Source organism: Vicugna pacos, chromosome 2 (genome assembly GCF_048564905.1).
Source record: "Vicugna pacos chromosome 2, VicPac4, whole genome shotgun sequence".
Lineage (NCBI taxonomy): Eukaryota > Metazoa > Chordata > Mammalia > Artiodactyla > Camelidae > Vicugna > Vicugna pacos.
Genome location: NC_132988.1, coordinates 30,095,998 through 30,116,324, shown reverse-complemented (window position 1 = coordinate 30,116,324; position 20,327 = coordinate 30,095,998). Strand labels below are relative to the sequence as shown.

General features: G+C 35.5%; 1 protein-coding gene across 2 annotated transcripts in view; it reads right to left on the bottom strand.

The window, feature by feature from the left end:
* Positions 1-2,313: 2,313 nt before the first annotated feature.
* Positions 2,314-20,327, bottom strand: part of SCLT1 (sodium channel and clathrin linker 1) — a 155,998-nt gene continuing 137,984 nt past the window's right edge. For both annotated transcript variants that reach the window (XM_072937586.1, XM_072937588.1), the window contains 3 exons: positions 8,785-8,863; positions 6,231-6,326; positions 2,314-2,625 (listed from right to left, as the gene is read on the bottom strand). In XM_072937586.1, coding sequence (XP_072793687.1) covers positions 2,563-2,625; positions 6,231-6,326; positions 8,785-8,863 — 238 coding nt within the window. In that variant the 3' untranslated portion in view covers positions 2,314-2,562. The remainder of the gene's footprint in view (positions 2,626-6,230; positions 6,327-8,784; positions 8,864-20,327) is intronic.

Below are 20,327 nucleotides of genomic sequence, written 5' to 3'. Positions count from 1 at the left end.
GACTGTTGGCTGCTCCAATCTGCGTATTTGTATACAAAGGGAAGAAGAGGTAATCATCTCTCTTTTCTTCCTCAGGGAGATACAATAAAGAAAGATGAATCAATAAAATGAACTAGCTGTGTTGTCCCCTATTTCAGATTTAAGGCATTTCTTTTCTCTTTCCTATTACTTTCCCCTATCTCTTAAACTGAAGTTCACAGGGCAATGATACTCACTGTCTGTGTAAGTGAAGTCAAGACTGATCAACACGAGAAATGTTTCAAAAACTCCACTACATTTTTACATTGGAAATCATTAGCTAATAACCTTTTCTGGAAGAAATAACCATACATATTTAGTTCTGTTGCTAAACATAGCTTAAATCTGTTCAAATTGAACAGAGGTCAGAAAGGCCTATTATCTGCATATTATATCCCTTTCTTGGAGAACATCTAAGTATTCAAGAAAGCCAACTGGAGAGGGGGTTGTTAATATCAAAACGTGAAGAGTAGGTGCCTATGGCCACAGTTTGGAGGAAGTCTGGTTGGAAGATTTTACCTCGAAGAGTCTGGAAAGTGAAACTTTCTTTTTTGAGAAAGGATACTACTACTTACTACTTATTACTTACTACTTATTACTACCACCACCACTACTCCCACCACTACTACTTACATTCCATTCGTCTTGAATGTTAGTTTCTGAAATGCTTTCTCCTTATAGTCTCATTTTTTTGGTCAGATACAATTCTAACATTTTCTCTAATTTAAAGTTTTAAAAACTAAAATCTATACTCTATAAACATAAATAGGAACATACCTCTTATTACATGGAAATCAGTCTGGAATGATGGGAAGGAATTCAGAGAACCATCTGAAAAAAATCTTTAAGAGATGGAAATGCTAAGCGCCTGCCACCATTTACTGTCACATTTGTATTATATGGTCTCATCACTGTACTTGATAGTAGCAACAATTTGCTGCACCCCCACCCCCAGCTTTTACTAAATCAGATTTTTCCCTCCCTCAGTTTTCATCATATTGGATTTGCTTTGTTACAGCCCTCTTATTGCTCCTATTCAGTTTCCTCCAAAGACTCTTTTTCCTGAGGTCATTCAACAAATAAAGACATTTTCTAAGGTCCTGTCCTTGATGACTCAGTTTTTGAACAAACAGTTATTGAATACCTTCCATGTGGCAGGAACAGTGCTGACTGCTAAGAATGCAACGATGAATGACAGCAGACATGAGTCCTGCCCTCAAGGATCCTGCAGTCCATCGGGGAGGAGATGACATTAAAGAAAAAAATTTCAAAGAGTTAATTACAGATTTTAGTAAGGACTATAAAGGAAAACATATAGCATACATTAAGAGCAATACAACAAGGGGACCTAACCTAGTCTGGTGGCTAGGTAAGGCTCTCTGACACAGTGGTGTCTAAGTAATGATCTGAAGAATATGCAAATGGCCAAGTATGTGCAGAGACCCTGTGTGGGGAGGGAGGATGACGTCACGATGGAAGATGAAGAGGCCTTCATCAGGGATAGAGCAGAAATGGAGGGAAGGAGGTAGCTAGCACATCACATAAGGCCCCTCAGCAAGCCGCTACACTCCATGGCTTCAATTCTCAGCTCCATGCCAAAGACCCATGACTATCCCAATTTGTTGGTATCAGTCCTAAACCTCTGTGCTGGTTGAATATTTACACATGCATGCTGCTACGTCACCTCTAACTTATTAACTCATTGTATTTTCTCTGGACTACTACAGTGGTCTCCTAACTTGTCCAGATGCAAACCCATCTACTCTAATCACAGAAAGCAGGGTGCACCATGTTCAAACTAGGAGCAGAGAATAACTGAGCACATGGATCTATGGAAATCAATAGGACCACAATAGTTTAATGCCCATGCAGTCTCAGAACTTAAGATTCCATTTGATTAATACTGTTTTGAGTAACAGCAAAAACAAAACAAAACAACCCTACCCACCTCCCCCAAAACCCCAAACCCCAAACAGACCAAAACCTCCCCAAATTCTTAAATATCAATATTTGATAAATACTGGAAATTGTGTAAGTTAAAAATGAATCACTACAATTATACATTAAAATACATGACAGCATCATTTTAGAAAGTGTGTAATTTATTACATATGAATTCATAAAAATATGGGTACTTGGGAACTTTAAAAATAAGCTATGAGGAACAATTAGATGCAAATCTTGGAACCTGAAATATTAAAATTCTAGCATTTTCTTCAAACTCATGATTAGGACAGTTTGAAAATTATTACACTCTTCCAAGGGAAAAAGGAGGAATTAAAAAAAATAGACATGTCGAGGAAGGCAATCAGTTCTTCCCAGGTGGCTTTATTCTCCACTGAGGCTCAATATAGAATTATATTTTCTTTACTTACAAGAAGCTGTCAGTGTTCTGTTTTCCAATAACCCTCAAAACAGAATGGAAAATGCTTATGCAAAATGACACAAGCCTTAACCATTCTACGCAGGTTTTACCGTTTTAATACACTTCTAGTCCAACAGCTTTCCCAACTCTAAAGTTCTGGGAGTGAACTATGTATACTTTTAAATATTTTCCAGATTCATCATGGAGGCTGCTTTTCTTCTCTGCACTGTAATCGCACTGAGCTGCAATTGAAATAAACAATCAGTAAATAGTTACTTTCTCTATGGAAAATCTTAGACTAATACAAAGTATAATATGTCACAACTTACAATTATTAAAAATAATCTTATTGTAAAGGGTCTTGTAGGAGGTCACTTTTTGTGTTCATTTCTCTTTCACTCTTGATACTTTAAAATGTCTGTATTACACTAGAGATATGCATGTCAAATATGACATTCCATAGCTCAGTGATATACTTGGAATTCCAAAACATACTTTACAAATGGATGAAAAACATCTAGATAAAAGCTAATCAGAAAACAAGCTAGAACACAAACTACGTGTGAGCCAGCAAAATGCAGGGCAGGTATTAAAAAGGTGATGATAGATCATAGTAAGTCTAATGGGGAAACAACGTTTGAATATTAATTGAAATTGATGATACAGACACATGGTTAAAAACATCTCAGAGTACAAAAGAGCACAGAGCATAAAGTCTTCCCATCTCTGTCCTTCATTCCACAGCCTAATTCCAGATACTACTATTTCCAGCTCCTAAGTATATTTCTTGACATATTCTAAGTGAGAACATATGCATATATTTCCTCACCGCCTTTTCTTTAAAAAATGATAAAGTACTGGAGATACTTTTCATCTCTTTTTCCTGCTAAACAATCTACCTTAGAAGTACTTTCACATTAAATCACTTTATTCCTCTTTAACAGTTGCAAAATTTCCCTTGCATGGATATTCCATAGTTGAACTGTTTCCTGTGGATGGGCATTTAGATGGTTTTTAATCTTTTAAAATTATAGGTGATGCTGCAATTAGTAATTTTTACATGCATCCTTGCACAGACTTGCCAGGTGCAAATGCACCACCTGCAGAATACATTCTTGGAATTGCTGGATCACAGCTTAGGTACATTTCCAATTTTTGAGAGATACTGCCAGACTGGGCACCAAAGAGGTTGTACCAATTCACATTTACATCAATGATGTGTGAAAGTGCCAGCACAATGTATTATCAAGCTTCATGACCTGACAGGTGAAAAATGATATGTGATTAGAGTTTAAATCTGCATTTGTCTTATGGGTGAGGATGAGTCGGGCATTTCTTAAATGTTTAAAAGCCACCTGTCTTTTATCCTTTATTCGCCCCATTGTACTATAGTACTTTTTTTTTTGTTGTTGATTAGTCACTCTTTATATGTGTTTAGGATATTCGCCTTTTGTCTATGTGTTGCAAATAATTTTCTCCATTTGTCACTGACTTTATGACTTTTTAATGCAGAAATCTGAAATTTTACATAGTCACATTTATTAAATTCTCATAGTTTCTAGGTTTTGTGTACTGCAGAGAAAGGCTTTACCACACTGATCTTTAAAAATACCATACTGTCAAAAGAACACAGTGTGGAATTCAACAATTTAGAATGATACACTTAGAACATCTAACCACAATCCAAAGATGGAAGAAGAAAGTATAGAGAAAGTTAATCAGAGGAGCACACTTCGAGCATGACTGAATGAATACAGCGCAGGGCTTGTGCTGAACCAGTGACACGATGCTGGCTGGGCTGCATGGGTGAGTGTCACATGTTAGGGACAATACAGACCTCTTAACTTCTTTATTTCATTAAATATCAAGCCCTTAGCAGGATACTATTTCTAATAGCAGTTTCCAGTTTTTAGAATAAAATGGGAAAATTAGAAAAGATTGAGAGAAGGCAAAGATAAAGATTTGTAAAAAACTGAATGTATGTCTTAAAAAGTTTATGACTTGGACACATTTAAAACAGGACAAAAAAAGTTAACTCCAGGGAATAAACTCCCTATGTATGGCGAAAATGCTAAATGATTACCTTCCATCTTCAAATGAGAACAGAATGTAAGGAAAAAGGCTTATGGAGAAATCTGTGAAATGGTTACTGACAAAACATGAAAAAAAAAAAGCTACAAAGAGAATGGTGGAATCTCTGCCATTAAGGAGTTTAAATTGCAGGAGAAACATCAGTGTCAGACTGCTTAGGTTTAATTCTGTCAGGAAGGAGACTAGAGCCAATTGAATTATACAATTAAGATTCTGTAACTGTACCCTTCTTGATATAGAACTCCAGGTAGTTGATTTTAAGTAGGTATTATTTTCTTTACCATGTTCCTTAAAAAAGGTAAACTGAAAGCTTTAAAGACTGTGCTATAGAAATTTAATTTCTATATATCTAAGTATCTACTTATACTTAACGACTATGCTAAGTGCTTTATATGTGTTAATCCCTTTGATCTTTCAATAACTCTATCAGAGAGGTGTTATTATCCTCCGTTAAAACATGAAGAAACTGAGGCTTAGAGAAGCTGAAATTGCCCAAAGTCACGTGGCCACTTAATGGTACCAGGCTATTCGCCTGACACCAAAACGTATCCTCTCAAGATACTGCCTAGTACCTTGGCTCCTGTTACCTTATAATCTCAGTGAATAAATGAATTCTTGAATGATTAATTCAAGATTCCATCAACTCATAACTTTATAAGAAATTAAACTTACTTGATAAAACTATAATTACTTTCAAGAGGGAGGGAAATAGAAGGGCAAACTATTATTGGATTTTTGTTAAATGCCATGCCATATTCATACCAGAAGTAGATTTCAAAAAAAAAAATATAAACATTACGAACACAAATTGAATTCAGTGAGTATTTAGGGTTAGTTGTTTTACTATGTATGGAAATGATGTAATACCTAAGAATAATATTAATTTTGATTGAAGCAGTACATTTATAACTAAATATAATTAATAATACAGTAACCTGGTTTTTGTCTGGTCTGTCTGCATATCTATCTAAACTGTTTCCAGCTTATGTTTATAATCACTAAGCTGTTCTCCTTTTGTTCCTAACAGGAGAGACTATTGTTCCCACTTTAGAACAAATGGACAATTTCATTTATATAATGTGTGAGTATTACAGAGTAACTGCCCCTTATTATTTCCTTGATATTATGCATTTTCAACTCTGTTTCCCACTGGACAAATTTTATATGGTATTTTAGATTTATATGGTCACACACAACATGTATGAAATGAAGTTAAACTCCTAAGCCAAATAGTTTTTTTCCGTTTAAAAACAACAATAAAAACAGTACAATTTGAAATACTACATACAAAGCAATGTTATCTACTTCCAAATCTGTCAGTGAACATCTGCCTAGGTCTAGACAGAACACAATTCTAGAGCCGTGCTGTCCCACAGAACTTACTGGGATGACAGTTGTTCTATAACCACGTGTCCAGTATGACAGCCACGGCTCCACGTGGCTTTTGAGGACCTGAAATCTGGCTAGTGTGGCTGAGGATATCAGTTTTACTTTTATTTGATTTTAATTAACTTAAATTTAAGCAGCTGCTTGGGCTAGTGGCTATCACATTGGACACGGCAGCAGGAGACTGCTGTTTATTTCTGTTTCTAAAGTTTACTTTTTCAACTGCAAATATTAAAGAGACTAATTTTAAATAGTTTAATTAAATAAAAATAAAACCACCAGTTCTTTGGGAACTTTTGAAGAATTTTTCTTCTCTTTGATCTAGTCAGACTATTTACTATTTTCCAGGGATAACGAGGAGGGTCCCCACCTGTTGGGAGGCTGAAGCAGCTCTCTGTTCCGCCTCACTTAGTCGCCTCTGAAGCCTGTTGGATTTTTCTTGATGCTCTAGAATTAACTTTTCATTCTATTAAGGGGAATATAAAACAAAGAAGTTATAAATCCATATGTGGCATGGAGACTTTTATGGAATAATCAATGAAATATCTGGACATCATTTTACCACTTAGAAAAAGGCAAAGATAATATATCTCCAAATTCACATTTTTCAAGTTATGAACTTCAAAGTTCAAAGTTGGTTTCACATTGACTAAATTGTTTTGTTTTTCCCCTATGCACCACCAAAGAAAATGGATTAAATCCAAAAGCAAAGAAAACCTGAGGTTAAGAACAAGACTTTCAGTTTGTGATGTTAACCTTGAGATGCCAGGTCACTACTTTGGAATCAGCTGGAGAGTGTGAGAATGCAGACCTGGGCCTCACCACCAGAGCATCGGTAGGGGTGGGGTGAATCTGGAGAATCTGCACTTCTGTCAAGTTCTTAGGTGGTGCTGATGCAGTTTCCTAAGGCATTTAGAGCCACTGTGCCAGGACAAACTCCGGGAAATTGTAACATAGTATACACATTATTAAAGTTCAAGGAACATAAAATACTCATTCTAGAAATCCTGAGTTTTACAGAGTGAGACTTGTTTTAAATGTTTATATAATAAAGATATTATTTAAAAGAGGAAGAAATCTGTTTCTACATGCTTCTCAATACATTTGTAGACTCCAGAGGGTATTAGAGTCAACAGAGTTATTAAGGCATTGTCATGGGTTGCATTATGTCCCTAAAAAAAGATGCTGAAGTCCTAACCCCTAGTACCTATGAATGCAACCTTATTTGGAAATAGGGTTTTCCTGATGATTACATTATAATGAAGTCATTAGGGTGAGCCCTAATCGAATATGACTGGTGTCTTCACAAAAAGGGGAAATTTGGACAGAGACAGACATGTACAAAGGGAAGAACACATGAAGACACAGGGAGAACACTCTGTACAAGACAAGGAACACCTGAAGCTCCCAGAAACTAGGAGGGAGGCATGGAATAGACTCTCCCTCAAAGCCCTTGGAAGGAACCAGTCCTGCTGTCTTCTTGATTTTGGACTTCTGACTCCCAGAACTGTGAGACAACAAATTTCTGTTGGTTAAGCCACCCCAGTCTGTATGACTTTGTCATAGCAATCTCAGGAAACTGTAGGCATCATAAATATAAACATCACAACATGAAAACAAGTTCAAAGATTCTATCAATTGAAACATACATGGGCCTTCTCCACACTTACTAGCCTAAAAAAAAGTTTTTGTACATCTAGAATTGTTACAGTTTTCTGAATTAGACAGTTCCCGTGTCCTTACATACAAGTGGTAAGAGTGAAGGTCATGCCTAGTAGTACAAAATATTGAAATAACAGTACCCTGTTAAAATATGCATGTCATTCTATTTCTTATTGTGACCCAAAGCAAAATTAAATTGTATGAAGAGAACTACACTGGCTGTTCCAGTTTACTAAGACATTTAAATGTGCAGTCTTAAATTCTTTAACTTAAATCATTAACACTAGAGAAAACCTGGGGAAAAAAATGCTATCATCTATAATAATCATTTTCACAGTTACAGTCACACCACACATAATGAACATTTTTCTATGCTGCTACCATAATGGCTAAGGCATACTCCAGATCAGATAAATCATAGTATGTGCAACTGTTCTTTTTCAACTGATATTTTAGTTGCTTTTGATCTTCCAAAATAATTAACATTGCTGTGTTGAATATCTTCCTTTAAAATTTTTCATATTTTAAATTATTTCCTTAGAACAAATTCCTGGAAGTGGGAGTTACATCAAAGAGTATTTTAATGGCTATTATTTAATTGTTCCCTAATGGCTGTAACACTGAAGTCATGGCTCCTATAGAAGGCCACAGAGAGCTGGTGGATCAAATAGCCTATTAATTACATTCCAACAAATACATTCAAAGTTAGGACATTAAACAAAGAATCAGAGTTCTAGAAAGTTCTAATCTTAATCTAGAAATTGCTTAACTTTTTTTTTTCTTCAAAAAAGAAAAAAAAATGATGAACCCTTGTCATACTCACTTCTAAAGCATTAACCTAAAGGAATATTTCAATATATTCCAAGTAGGCAAAAGTATTTTCTACATGTCTTTGGTGATGGATTAAAACAAAATAAGAGGATTTGGGTTAAAAAAACAATCTAAGACATGCACAGAGGTAAAAGTGAAGAGGATCCTAACAACTCAGAAACAGCACAAGTTATATGGTAAAACTAACATAAGAGCTTTTTTGTCTTTATCTTTTGTCATTTAAATATGATGAATCACTGACTTTCAAAGCTTTTATTCACATTATAATATGTGTGGACTTTTAGGGTTATGAATGATTTCTACAAGAAACAGTCACATCCTTATGGTCATTTCCAAATAGAGAATTAATTTGGACTTGGCTCAGGTAAAATTCTATTACCTGTGTATCAAGCTGCAGCAGAAAGTACTTCCCAGGAGAGTCATTATCTTACCTCAACTACCTTTTCATTTGCCATTTCCAGCTGAGAAAGCAGCTCTTGGGTATGAAGTTTCTGTCGACTCAGCTCACTCCTATTAATCAAGAGAGAGGGGGAAAAAAAAGAAAAGAAAAAAAGCCATTAGAATACAACTTTCAAAAATCTAAGAAAACAGAATCTTTTATTAGTGAGATACCTGTCCATGTTTTGAACAAAAATACTACTCTGTGTGCAAAATAAAAGCTGCTTATTAATAGACCATATCTTAAACGACTTGCTCATTTTCTTTATAAAATACACATATACTCTGAAGATTTGTTGTACAACAGTGTGAATACACTTAGCACTACTGAACCATAACATAAAAATGATTAAGATAGTAAGTTTTATATGTATTTTATCACAATTTAAATAATTGCTAAAACTGTACATTTTATGTTACATGTATTTTACCACAATAAAAAAAGCAAACCACCCCCCTCCTCCATATGGACACATTATTTTTTAAAGTGCCAAAGTGTCTTTAACAATATTATCTTGAGGTATTATTTGGCATTAAAATGAAAGTATATTCATATTAAACAGATACAATGTTTATTTTTAAGATTCATATATAGTGCTTCTTAGAGAGGCTCAATTCCTGGAAACTCAAGCTCATATTAATCACTCCAACACCATTTCATAGTAGTATATTCAGGATTAAAATTTATGTTGTGATTTTACATATGCTATATTTTATGCATTCATATCCTTTATGCTTTGTTAGCTGGAATTATCTTATGTACAGAATTGTCGTCTTTTTTTGTTGCTGTTGTTCAACATGTAAGCATTATACTGCTTTTGGCCAAAGGTAATTTCAAGAGTCCCAGGTTAGAAATAGATACAATGTAGTCTTTAAAATAACTTTTAAAAAAAGATCAAATCAACTTCTGAGTATTAAAACAGTTAATTCAGGATTGGTTTTTATCTTTTGATCTAACTTGTAAAACAAATCAATACACTGACATTTCCAAAACAACCTCAGCTTTGATTTTTTTTTCCAAGTGAGCCTAAAAACTTGGTAAGTCCGTCTGGTGTCCTATATTTGAGTGGGTAGCTGTTAACACCAGCAAGCAATTTTTAATAAATACATACAAGAAAACAAAAAATAACGTCATCCACAAATCAATTACACAAATATTTACTGAACACTCTTTATGGACAAGTGCAAGGCATGTGGTGGTAAACATACAGTTGTTGCCATAACAGAACTTACAAACTAAGAGGGAAATGACTTATTCTTACTCAGTGGCTTTATCAAAACAGGTCACTGATGATGAAGAGCTTGAGTATCACTGATTCTGTGGCAGAAAACCTCAAACATTTTATCTTAGCTTTATTCTGGTGGTTAATAATAATGTGGAATAAATTACTGTGCTTAAAGTATCTTGTGTAGGTTAAAATTACGGCTGGCTCCTCAATACAACAAAACAAAACAAAGAAAAGCAGAATGACTAATGTGGCCAGTCTTCTAGGTTAAATGTAAAGGTAAAAGATATGCACCTAAGTCCTGACGAGAAATAACCTTTGAGTCCTACAGAGATGTAGATGATACAATGATCATATTTATAAAGTGAGCCATCACCCAGTGCATACGAACCTTTTTCAGAAAACACCTACTGCATAATTTGATGCCTAAACTATTCACTTACCCATGGTAACTTATCTGAATGGTAGTAATAATTTCCAATAATTACTATCAGATAGTAATAATTTTCCACAAAATTTAAGATCACAAAGATACAAAGTTACTTTTTATCTGTGTAAATATTTATTCTATTGTGTATCAAGCGCTGTCACCCCCCTTGGACAGTGAGCAACACTGCTCTTCATCATCATGACAGTGAAGGTGACGGTGATGGTGGTGGTAACAGCAAGTGCCCCCACAGTGCTCACTCTGTGCCCAGCACTGTTCCAGGTGCTTTTCATAAGTTAACTTACTTAGTTTTCATGATAACCCTGAGACTCCTATTTTTACATATGAGAAAATTAAAAGACAGAGGAATTTACAAATAAAGTTAAGTAACTTGCCTAGAGTCACACAGCTAGTCAGTTGTAATCAGGATTGAAAAGTGGGCCCTTTGGTTCCAAAGTCTGTGCTCTTAACATCCCCACTGTACTGTGCACCATGCTAGGCGACTGGGCAATGCTAAATGTTTGTTAGATGAATAAGTGAAAGAGAATGTATGTGTGAATGTGTGTATTAGGCATTCTAGGAATATAAATATTTACACATTTGCTTGGAAACCTGACAAGTTATAGCTTTATTTCTGACTCTTTCCCTAAAGGTTGGCTCCTATATTCAAATTTAACATGACTAACTTCAAACTTTTTGCATAGCTTTGCAAACCTATTCCTCATCCTCCTGCTCAGTTTTCACACTGATGACACTTCTGCCCTCGCTGCCTAGGTTAAAAACCTTGAAGTCAACTCTATTTCTCACTTTTTTCTTGAATGTTTTCCCCTAAATACATTCTTCCTTTGCAGTGTTTCTTGCATCTACTCTTCATTTCTACTCAGTGTTACCATCACAACTCAAGTTCTTATAACGTAATTTTTAGATTTACTGCAGTAGTCAACTGCTCAGGCTTCTCAACATCAAGTGAAAAACGTATGTGAAGCATCTGTCAGCACACACAGAAGTGCTCAGTTCATACAGTAGTTTTCCTTAACTTACACACCACTAGCATATTACTTTCTCTAAAGCACCACTTTAATAATTTGCTTCCTTGAGCAATAATTTCCAACGGCTCTCTGCTATTGGGCAAAATAGTACAAATTCCTGAGACTGGCATTCAAAATCTTCCAAAGTTTTGGGTAATTTATCTTTCCTACCCTGTCTGCAATAGGAGCCTTCCACTTCAGTGAGACTCTCACTGTCTTGCCAACAAATCATGTATGTGCCAACTTTAGGCTAATGTTTCTGTCATTTTTCTGGAAGTACAATGGAAACTTTTAAAAGGGGGATTGTTTTTAGTTTCCACAGTATACACCACAGAGCTTTACACACAGGGATTCAATAACCATTTGGAGATTTATGGCTAAAGTTCTATAGGAAACCTAGTAATTAGAAAATTTTATTCCTTATGTGATCAACAAACAGTTATTGAGGAATCTACCACAAAACATACTTTAGATAAAGATTATTTTTATTTATTTAGATTTATGTATAGTCTACTTCTTTCTCCAAAGGATTTGAAGCGGCTAAGAAAAGGTTATTTTTCAGTTAAGCATTTCCTTCGGTTTCACTTCTGAATGAAGTTTATAAGGTATTAAAGGGTGGAAAGAAAAGTGATTTCACCAGCTTTATCCCCTGAGACTTTCCTGTAGCCTGCCTGTCAGTTCTTTGCAAGTCCTTATTTCCCTGTCAGGATATTTCATTGCAGGGATAAAGGAAAGACCCAGGAGGATGATCCGACTCTGTATTATCTCTGAGAAAACGTCTCTTCATTAGAGAACATAATTGAGAGTTCCCTATATCATTAGTGAATTAGGATAAACATAAAATAAGACTTTCCAGAAAGTTTCTCAGTGGTATTACACTTCAAACACTTGCCAAGTAAAGCTATGTAATCTCTTCACTGGAAATCTTTAAAAACAGAAACATTCTTACCTATCAGGGATGATTTAAGTGTAGCCTGCCAGAAGGTACAGAGATAGAGGACATTTCCAGTTTCTATATGACATTATGGCACTTAAAGAGTATTCTATACTAATTAAAGAATTTAAATGAAACTATATCCAACCTCTCTATAGTTTCTAGCATATGTTATATGTTATAAAATTTAAGGTAAAATGATCTTCTACCAATTTTAATAGAAGAATGAGGAATTCCTTATAATATCCCTGAGGATTGTTTAGCCCATCAGCGTCCTAAATCTTTTTTAGTTCACTTATATAATTCATGTATGCGTGTGACAGAAAATCCTAGACATGCCCACAAAATATAATTTAAAAATTTAGTTGTAAAATATAATTGATTTACTACCTTCTATGTTAGTAAGATTTTACAAAAATAATTTTAGACAAAGTAAATAATGCTGTCTCTATTAAGAAAATATTGGAATCAACACTGGGAAGTCAACCAATCCTTCAGCTGGAGATGGAAGTAGGGGAAGGGGAGCACCTATGGCAAGGGCTCCTCCTCTGTGGTCCACGGATGGGCTCAGGTATGTTCACCAACACCCTGAACTATATGCAAGATCTTCTGTGTTTCCCTTGTCTAGGAAGAAGGTCCACAGATTTCCTCAGATTTTTTTAAGACGTCTGAGGACTAAGGAAGGATAAGGACTTTGGGCTTTTTGCCTGGGATATACAATGATTTTTTTTTTTAAGTATGAGCACATTGATTGGAGTGTTTCAGTGCTGAGTATCTTTCTTACACAAACCACATCCATAATGTATCATCTACAATTGTTCCCACTTCTGGCTTCATTAAGGTAGTATAAGAATTTAAAGGTAATTGGCAAGCAACCCAAATACAGGGTTATTCTAGATTTTTACAATATTCCCTCTATTCTTTCATAGTTGCTTGTTCAGACTTAATTCAACAGCGAATTCTCCAAAGTATACAACTCAGTTTAAAAAGAAACAGTAACTTTCTCTTCTTTGTACTTATACATCACTGGTTTATTTAATTAAATTATATATTTCCAAAACAAGTATAACTGGCATAACGTGGCTTGGGAACAATCACACTGATGCTGTAAAACAAGGGACAGAGGACACTAGTGTGAAGCTGACTAGGTAAGGGTGTGTGGAATGCCTCGGGCACTGGTCAGCACCACTGCACAGAAACTTCACTGGTTAATGTGGTCCACGATTAAGTGGACATCAGCCAAGAGGGTTTTCCACTGTACCTGAACATGAACACTATATCTTATGATTTCTTCAATGTTGCAAAGTAGTTATTATTCTCATCTTCTAGGTAAAGGAATTAAAACTCAGAAAAATTATTTAAGGTTGCTAAGGTCATGCAGTGATTGAATGAAAAAATTGAGTTCATACCCAGCCTTTTAATCAAAATGTTCTCTCAACTAAATCACATTGCCTCTCACCTTAAGCCCAATCAATTACAGGTGATGTTAGTAAAGTATATCTGTAGCATTATATAACATCAAGGGCTAAAAGGCAGAATGAAGATTCTCTGGGAAAAAAAGAAACCTTAATCCTCAGTATGCAGCAAAATGGTCAGTAATCGCAAAGATTGTGACCTCAACTTTGTGTACGGCTTCAAAAGACCTCTACTAAAAAAGAAAATTCATCTTAAGGTTTTAAATCTCATTCAGTTAACTAAAATCACAAGTTACAGCAGACATATTAGAGTACCTTGGGCACAGTCCCAGGTTCCCTCTTTCTCTACCTGCACAGTCCCCCTAAGTGATCTCCATTTAGGCCATGAGTGTAAAGGAACACCAATGAGCACCTCAAATGCAACCTGCCCCAAGTGGCAACTACTCCTTCTCTATACCTTCCCACGTACCCTCCTTCCCAGTAAATGGCGTCATCACCATGTTTCCAGATGCTCAAGTCAAAGCTTATGTGTCATCTGATTCCTGCCATTTCCTCATCCCCTATGTTCGACTTATTACTAATTTCTGCCCTACCTCCTGAATATATTTCATAACTGCCCATTTCTCTCCATCTTCACTGACAATCCTCTGTCCTAAGGCACCATCACCTACTGTCTAGAATTCTGTCGTACTCTAACATCTGGTTTCCCTGACTCCATATTTGCCCCTTCTCCAGTCTATTTTCTGCACAATAGCCAAAGTGGTCTTTTAAAGACCTAAGAATGTTAAAAATTCTCCAGTGATTTCCTACTGCTGCACTTTGGACTTAAAAATTTTAACTTAAAATAGTCTTACTTAAAAATATGACTTAAAGTAAGTAAAGATAGCTTACTTAAAAAGCCTACAAGATTTTCATGGCCCGAGCCATGCCTAGTTCCTCAGCCTGACAGCTTTCTCTCTCCTCACGCACTGTATTTTAATTACACGGGTCTGCTCCGTAACACTTGACTTTGTACTTGCTGTTCTTCTCTCTGCCTGGAATGTTTTCCTGGCTTTTTCATAGAGCTTGTTTCTATCATTCAGGTCTCAGCTTAAATCTCACCTTTTCTGACTACTTTTTAAAAACTAGTCAAGCCCTTTCAGCTGTCACCCCATACAAGCTACTATCGTATCATCTCATTGCTTTTCTGCAAGCCATATGAAACATCTAGAATTATCTTGTTTGTTAGGTTACCTTCTTAATATTTCTCACCCCACACTGGAATAAAAGCTCTAAAAGAGAAGCTACATTCACAAGGCTTAGAACAGCGCCTGGTACACATAAGGTGGTTTTTAGCCAACACAAATTTATTTAATTCTGCAAAATCTGTTAACTATTCGACTCCATAACAACATTTCTAATATCCTATATGTTGCTTTTTCTAAGTTTTTACTACAAACTTGCTATCATATCACAACTAATTAGATAATTTGGTGATTACATTTTTAAAGTAGCCATCAAGTGGTATAATAAATCTGGGAGACTATTGGCACAAAAATCAATGTGCTATAGAGCTTTATTTATAGAAATCATTCATAGAAAGCTTACTTCAGGTTACTGGAAGAAAGAACTCAAACCTTCAAAATAATGCATGAATTTTCCTCACAACATCTAATTTTAAGTGCTGGTCTTAGGGTAAGACTGAAGGAATCACAAAGTTCACTCATTCAGTGAACACTGAAGTGAAAGCCTGTTACAGTTCACATACTTGCTAGGTTCTGGGTAGACGAGGAAGGAAAAGATCCAGTCACCTCCACAGTGAAACTTATGTACTACTAGAAATACTGAAAAGCTACGAGGTTTATAATATAGGTAGTAAATGCTATACAAAGTTCACAGTGCTACGGGAACCACATGGAGGATTAGGGGATTAGAGCCATCTCTCCAGAGGAAGTAGGTTTTTAAGCTGATATATGAAAGATAAATAGAAGTTAGATGGACAAAAACAGGGTAACGAAAAGAAGAGTGTTACAATCAAATCCATGTGTGAAGACCAGGAAATAAGAAGGGATAATAAATTCAGGAAACTGAAAGAATCTCAGTATGAATGGGACATAGCATATTACTAGGAGGTGGGAGTTGGGGTGAGACAAGCTGGAAACACAAAGAAATATTGATTGGATTTTACATGTACAAGGTAATATAGGGAAATATAGGGATATTTTATGTCTTCATAGGAAGTTCAGATGTTACCATCAGTACATTGGGGAGGCAATGAAGTATTTTAAGGAGAAGTGGCATGATCAGATTTGAGTATCAGAAAGTCTTGCTGATTACAGCAGGAAAAATAGTAAGTAAACATGACTATAGTAATTAGAGGATTACAGCAGTAATCCAGGTGAGCAATACTGATAGCCTAAACTACTGGAAGGAAATGGGTAGATTCAAGAGTTACTCAGGAGGTAGAATTTAGTAATACTGGATTTATGGGTATGAGGAGAAGGCAGAGTTCAGGATGACATATGGAGCTTAAGCAACTGGGTAGATATTACTACACATGAAAATGGAAAACACAGGGTGAAATAAAGACGTAGGCTGGGTGTGATATGCTGAGTTCAGTTTTGAATATACTGAGTTTGAAGTTCTATGGAAATGTTCAGGAGACAGTTGGAGGTAAAGATTGTTTCAAAAAGGCCAGCATTAGAAGCTGTTTTGTAACAATAATTAGCCCTTTTCTGTTTGTCTCTGTCATAGAAATAGATATCCTAACCCATGCTGAAAGAGAAAATTTCTATTCTAAACATACCTCAATTCTCAGTATCACTGATATATATACAACTAAAAAGGTATGGTTACAAGGTTAAGAGCGAAGTTTTCCCTACAATGCACTAGTCTCTTTGAAAATAGCACAAATAGCTTAAATAAAATAAGAGAAGTTACGGTTCCGTAAGGTATGGGATAAGAGTTTGAAATCTGGGCCAGTATCTTGGGCATTATAATTAATTACTATCATTGCTTAGATCACTCTGTTATTATTGAGGCACTGTTTAAGTGAAGGATGGGCCTTGTATATTTTGGTTGATACACCATAAGGGAAAATTTCCTTGATGCATGAAATCCTTTAGCGATGATTGGAGATTGAATCACATAAACTCTGCTCTATATTATACAAGAGGATTAAAAACAAAAGGTGTACTATTCGTTTCAGGGAAATGATGGATCCGCCAGCTGCAGCAAACGCTTTCTTCGAAACTCTCTTATGACAAATTAACGTAGCATGTGCCAGATGTTTTTTTTTCTGTTGAATTATACTATAATATGCTTCAGTTACTTTTAGTAATTACGCATTTTGTAATCTGCCAGTACCTGCAGCTGCCTCTCATTCTGTTAATTAAAAAAAAAAAAAGCCTGAAAAAAAAAAACCCTAGGGGAAAAAAGCAGTTATGGCAGCCAAATATTACAGATATACAGCCAAGAATAATGTTTTAGAGATTGAAAAAATTCCTTAGGCTTAAATGCTGTGTAATTCATACATACCACTGGACAAGAGAAGAAAATATTATACACTACATTCATTCATTTATTCAATACAATTTTACTGAGCAACTATATACCAGGCAAGATGTTAGCTCATGGTTTTGTAGAAAAGATGGATGTAAATGACAGTTTTACTACAATTCAGTAAGTGTCATAATAAAGAATGAGCAGAATGGTACAGGAGTGCAGGGAAAGGAAAAGATTCAATCTGTCAGGGGATGAAGAATGCCTCAGAGAGAAAATGGTATTTGAGTTGGGTCTGGAAGGAAGAACATTTTTTCAGGTGCGGAGTTAGGAAAGAACATCCCTAGAAAGAAACAGCATGAACAAATTACCCCAAGAAGCATCCTTGATTCCTTTCTTTTCCTTCATATCTCACATCCAATCCATCAGCACCTTCTATTACATCTAACAATGAAAAGACTCCCAACTAATCCACTTTTCTCTTTCTTCTTTTTCTACAAAGCCACATCATCTCTTAACAAGACTTGCAACAGCCTTCTAGGTCCCTCCTTAGCCTTTTTACTCACTTCCATTTTCCACACAGTAGCCAGAATGATCTTTGAAAAATCAGATCAGGTGACTTCTCCTTTCAAAGCTGTCTGTTGGCCTTCATTCACACTTAAAAAACTCTTCAGCCTGGCTAATAAAACCCTACAAGATCAGGTCCATGTCAACAGCAGAGACAGTGTCCACCAAACATGCCGTGTGCTCCATATACATTTCCTAGGCTCCTATGCAGTTAGATCAGGTCCATATGCCTAGCTTGGCCGATGAAGATAGACGGAAGTGATGAGCATCACTTCAGAGCTCAGTTAGCTAAGAGTTAGTGTTCTTCCATTTCTCTTCCCTGTTCCAGTGATCTTGGAAAACCATATGTTCAAGATAATGGAACCTCTACCAGCAGAGCCTTCCTGCCACACTGCTTAGACATGTAACATAAGCAAGAAGTAAACCTTTCTTGTGTCAAGCCCCTGAGATTTAAGAGTTTGTTTGCTGTGGTGGCTGGCACTACCTAAATCTTACACAATTGCCTTCATTTAGCATACTATTTCTTTTACTTCAAACACACCAGTTAAACTGCTGCCTTGGGGTCTTTGTACTAGTGTTTTCCCTGCTTGAAATGCTCTTTCCCCTGATGTTTAAATGACAAGATCCTTTCTGTCACCAGATCTCAAGATTCATTTCCTCACAGGATCACCCTTGTCTGCGAGTCTCAGGTATCCATCCATTCATTATCATTTGGCTTATTTGAACTTTTGAACATATCTCATTTTATTTTATTTTATTTTATTTTACATTTTTTATTGATTCATAATCATTTTACAGTGTTGTGTCAAATTCCAGTGTTCAGCACAATTTTTCACTCATTCATGGACATATACACACTCATTGTCACATTTTTTTCTCTGTGATTTATCATAACATTTTGTGTATATTTCCCTGTGCTATACAGTGTAATCTTGAACATATCTCATTTTACATGCATATATTTATTTATTCAATAATTTCTCCTTTTCCATCAATATTTTAATATCTTTTAAAAAGGAGGGGGGGGCCTTTGGCTTTGCTGTATCCTTAATACCCAAAGAACGGTGCTGCTCAATAAACGTGTGATGAGTGAACGGAGTGCAAGGAGTGGTAAAAGGGCTGGCCTAGCATGCTTGGTTTATTGGGGGTGGTTGTTGAGTGTGGTTGGAACATGTTCTTCATGAGGCAGAGGGAGAGGCAGAGGCAGATTGACGATAATCAGGTGGAGGAAAGATTGTAAAAAACCCACAGGCAGCAATAAAACAGAATTCTCTAAGTAGGCAGGGCCAGGACTGTGTTTGCTTTTTAGGAAAAGAATTCTAAGATCAGTATGAAAGATGGAATAGAATGAGAAAAAACCAACCAAAGAAACAAAACCTGACAGCAGAGAAAACAGGGTGATCCAGGCTATTTTAACAGCTATGGTTAAACATAGGAAAAGCCCTGACCGATGGAAAGGACAAGTACATTACTGCATGTTTACACGTATGCAAGCATTCCTGCAGGACAGGTTCTGGTACCTGATATTGCAAAAAGATATGCATAGTTTAAATTTGTTGGATATTGCAACATTACCTTACAAAAAGGATTCGGCCAGTTTATATTGTCACCAATACTGTATACTCCATTCCTGTTTCCTCTTGTATTTGCAGATGCTGCATGTTAACCATCTTCTCCATTTTTGCCAGTTTGCTTGGCAAAATTGTTTAAATTTGCATTCAGTGAACAGTGTGGCTAAATTGGGTTGATACGTTTAGAGGAGCTTTGTATTTCTGCTTTTTTGAGCTGTCTGTTCATCTATTATGCTGTTATTCTTTTTCTTAATTATGGAACTCCATGGATGCTGCATAGTAATCCTTTGTTTTATTTTTGTTATTATCTTTATCTTTGTTTAGCATCTTTTTTTCATACAGAATATTAATTTTTATGGTTAAATGAATTAATCAATATTTTCCCTTCTTTTTGCATTTTGGGTTTGTGTTTTGATTAGAAAGACTTTTCCATTCTAAGATAGTAAAAATAATTTTATTTCTTCCAATATCTTCTTTTTTCTAAGTTAGCTTTTTAATCCATCTGGAATTTACTTTGTATAATAATAGTAAAAAATATTCTAACTAATAAAATTTTTCCAACATCATTTTTTCACCATTTGAAAAGCCATATTATCATGAACAAAATTTCTAATTTTACATGATTTATTTTTCTGTGTTCTCTTTAAATTATCAATTCCGGTGCCAATACCACCAAACAGCTTTCTCATCTCTTTTTTTCCCTGTAAAAGTTTTAAAATTTAATCTGTAAAAATAACAACAATCTCTTACTCAAATAAGATTAGTAGATATATTACAGCTATATATGTTACATGTTAATAAGTAACTTGTAAAATGGTTTCCTCTTGGAAGCTCAAAATTCTGTGTTGCATACATTTCAAGATAAAGGAGTAACTAAGGGGGAATAAT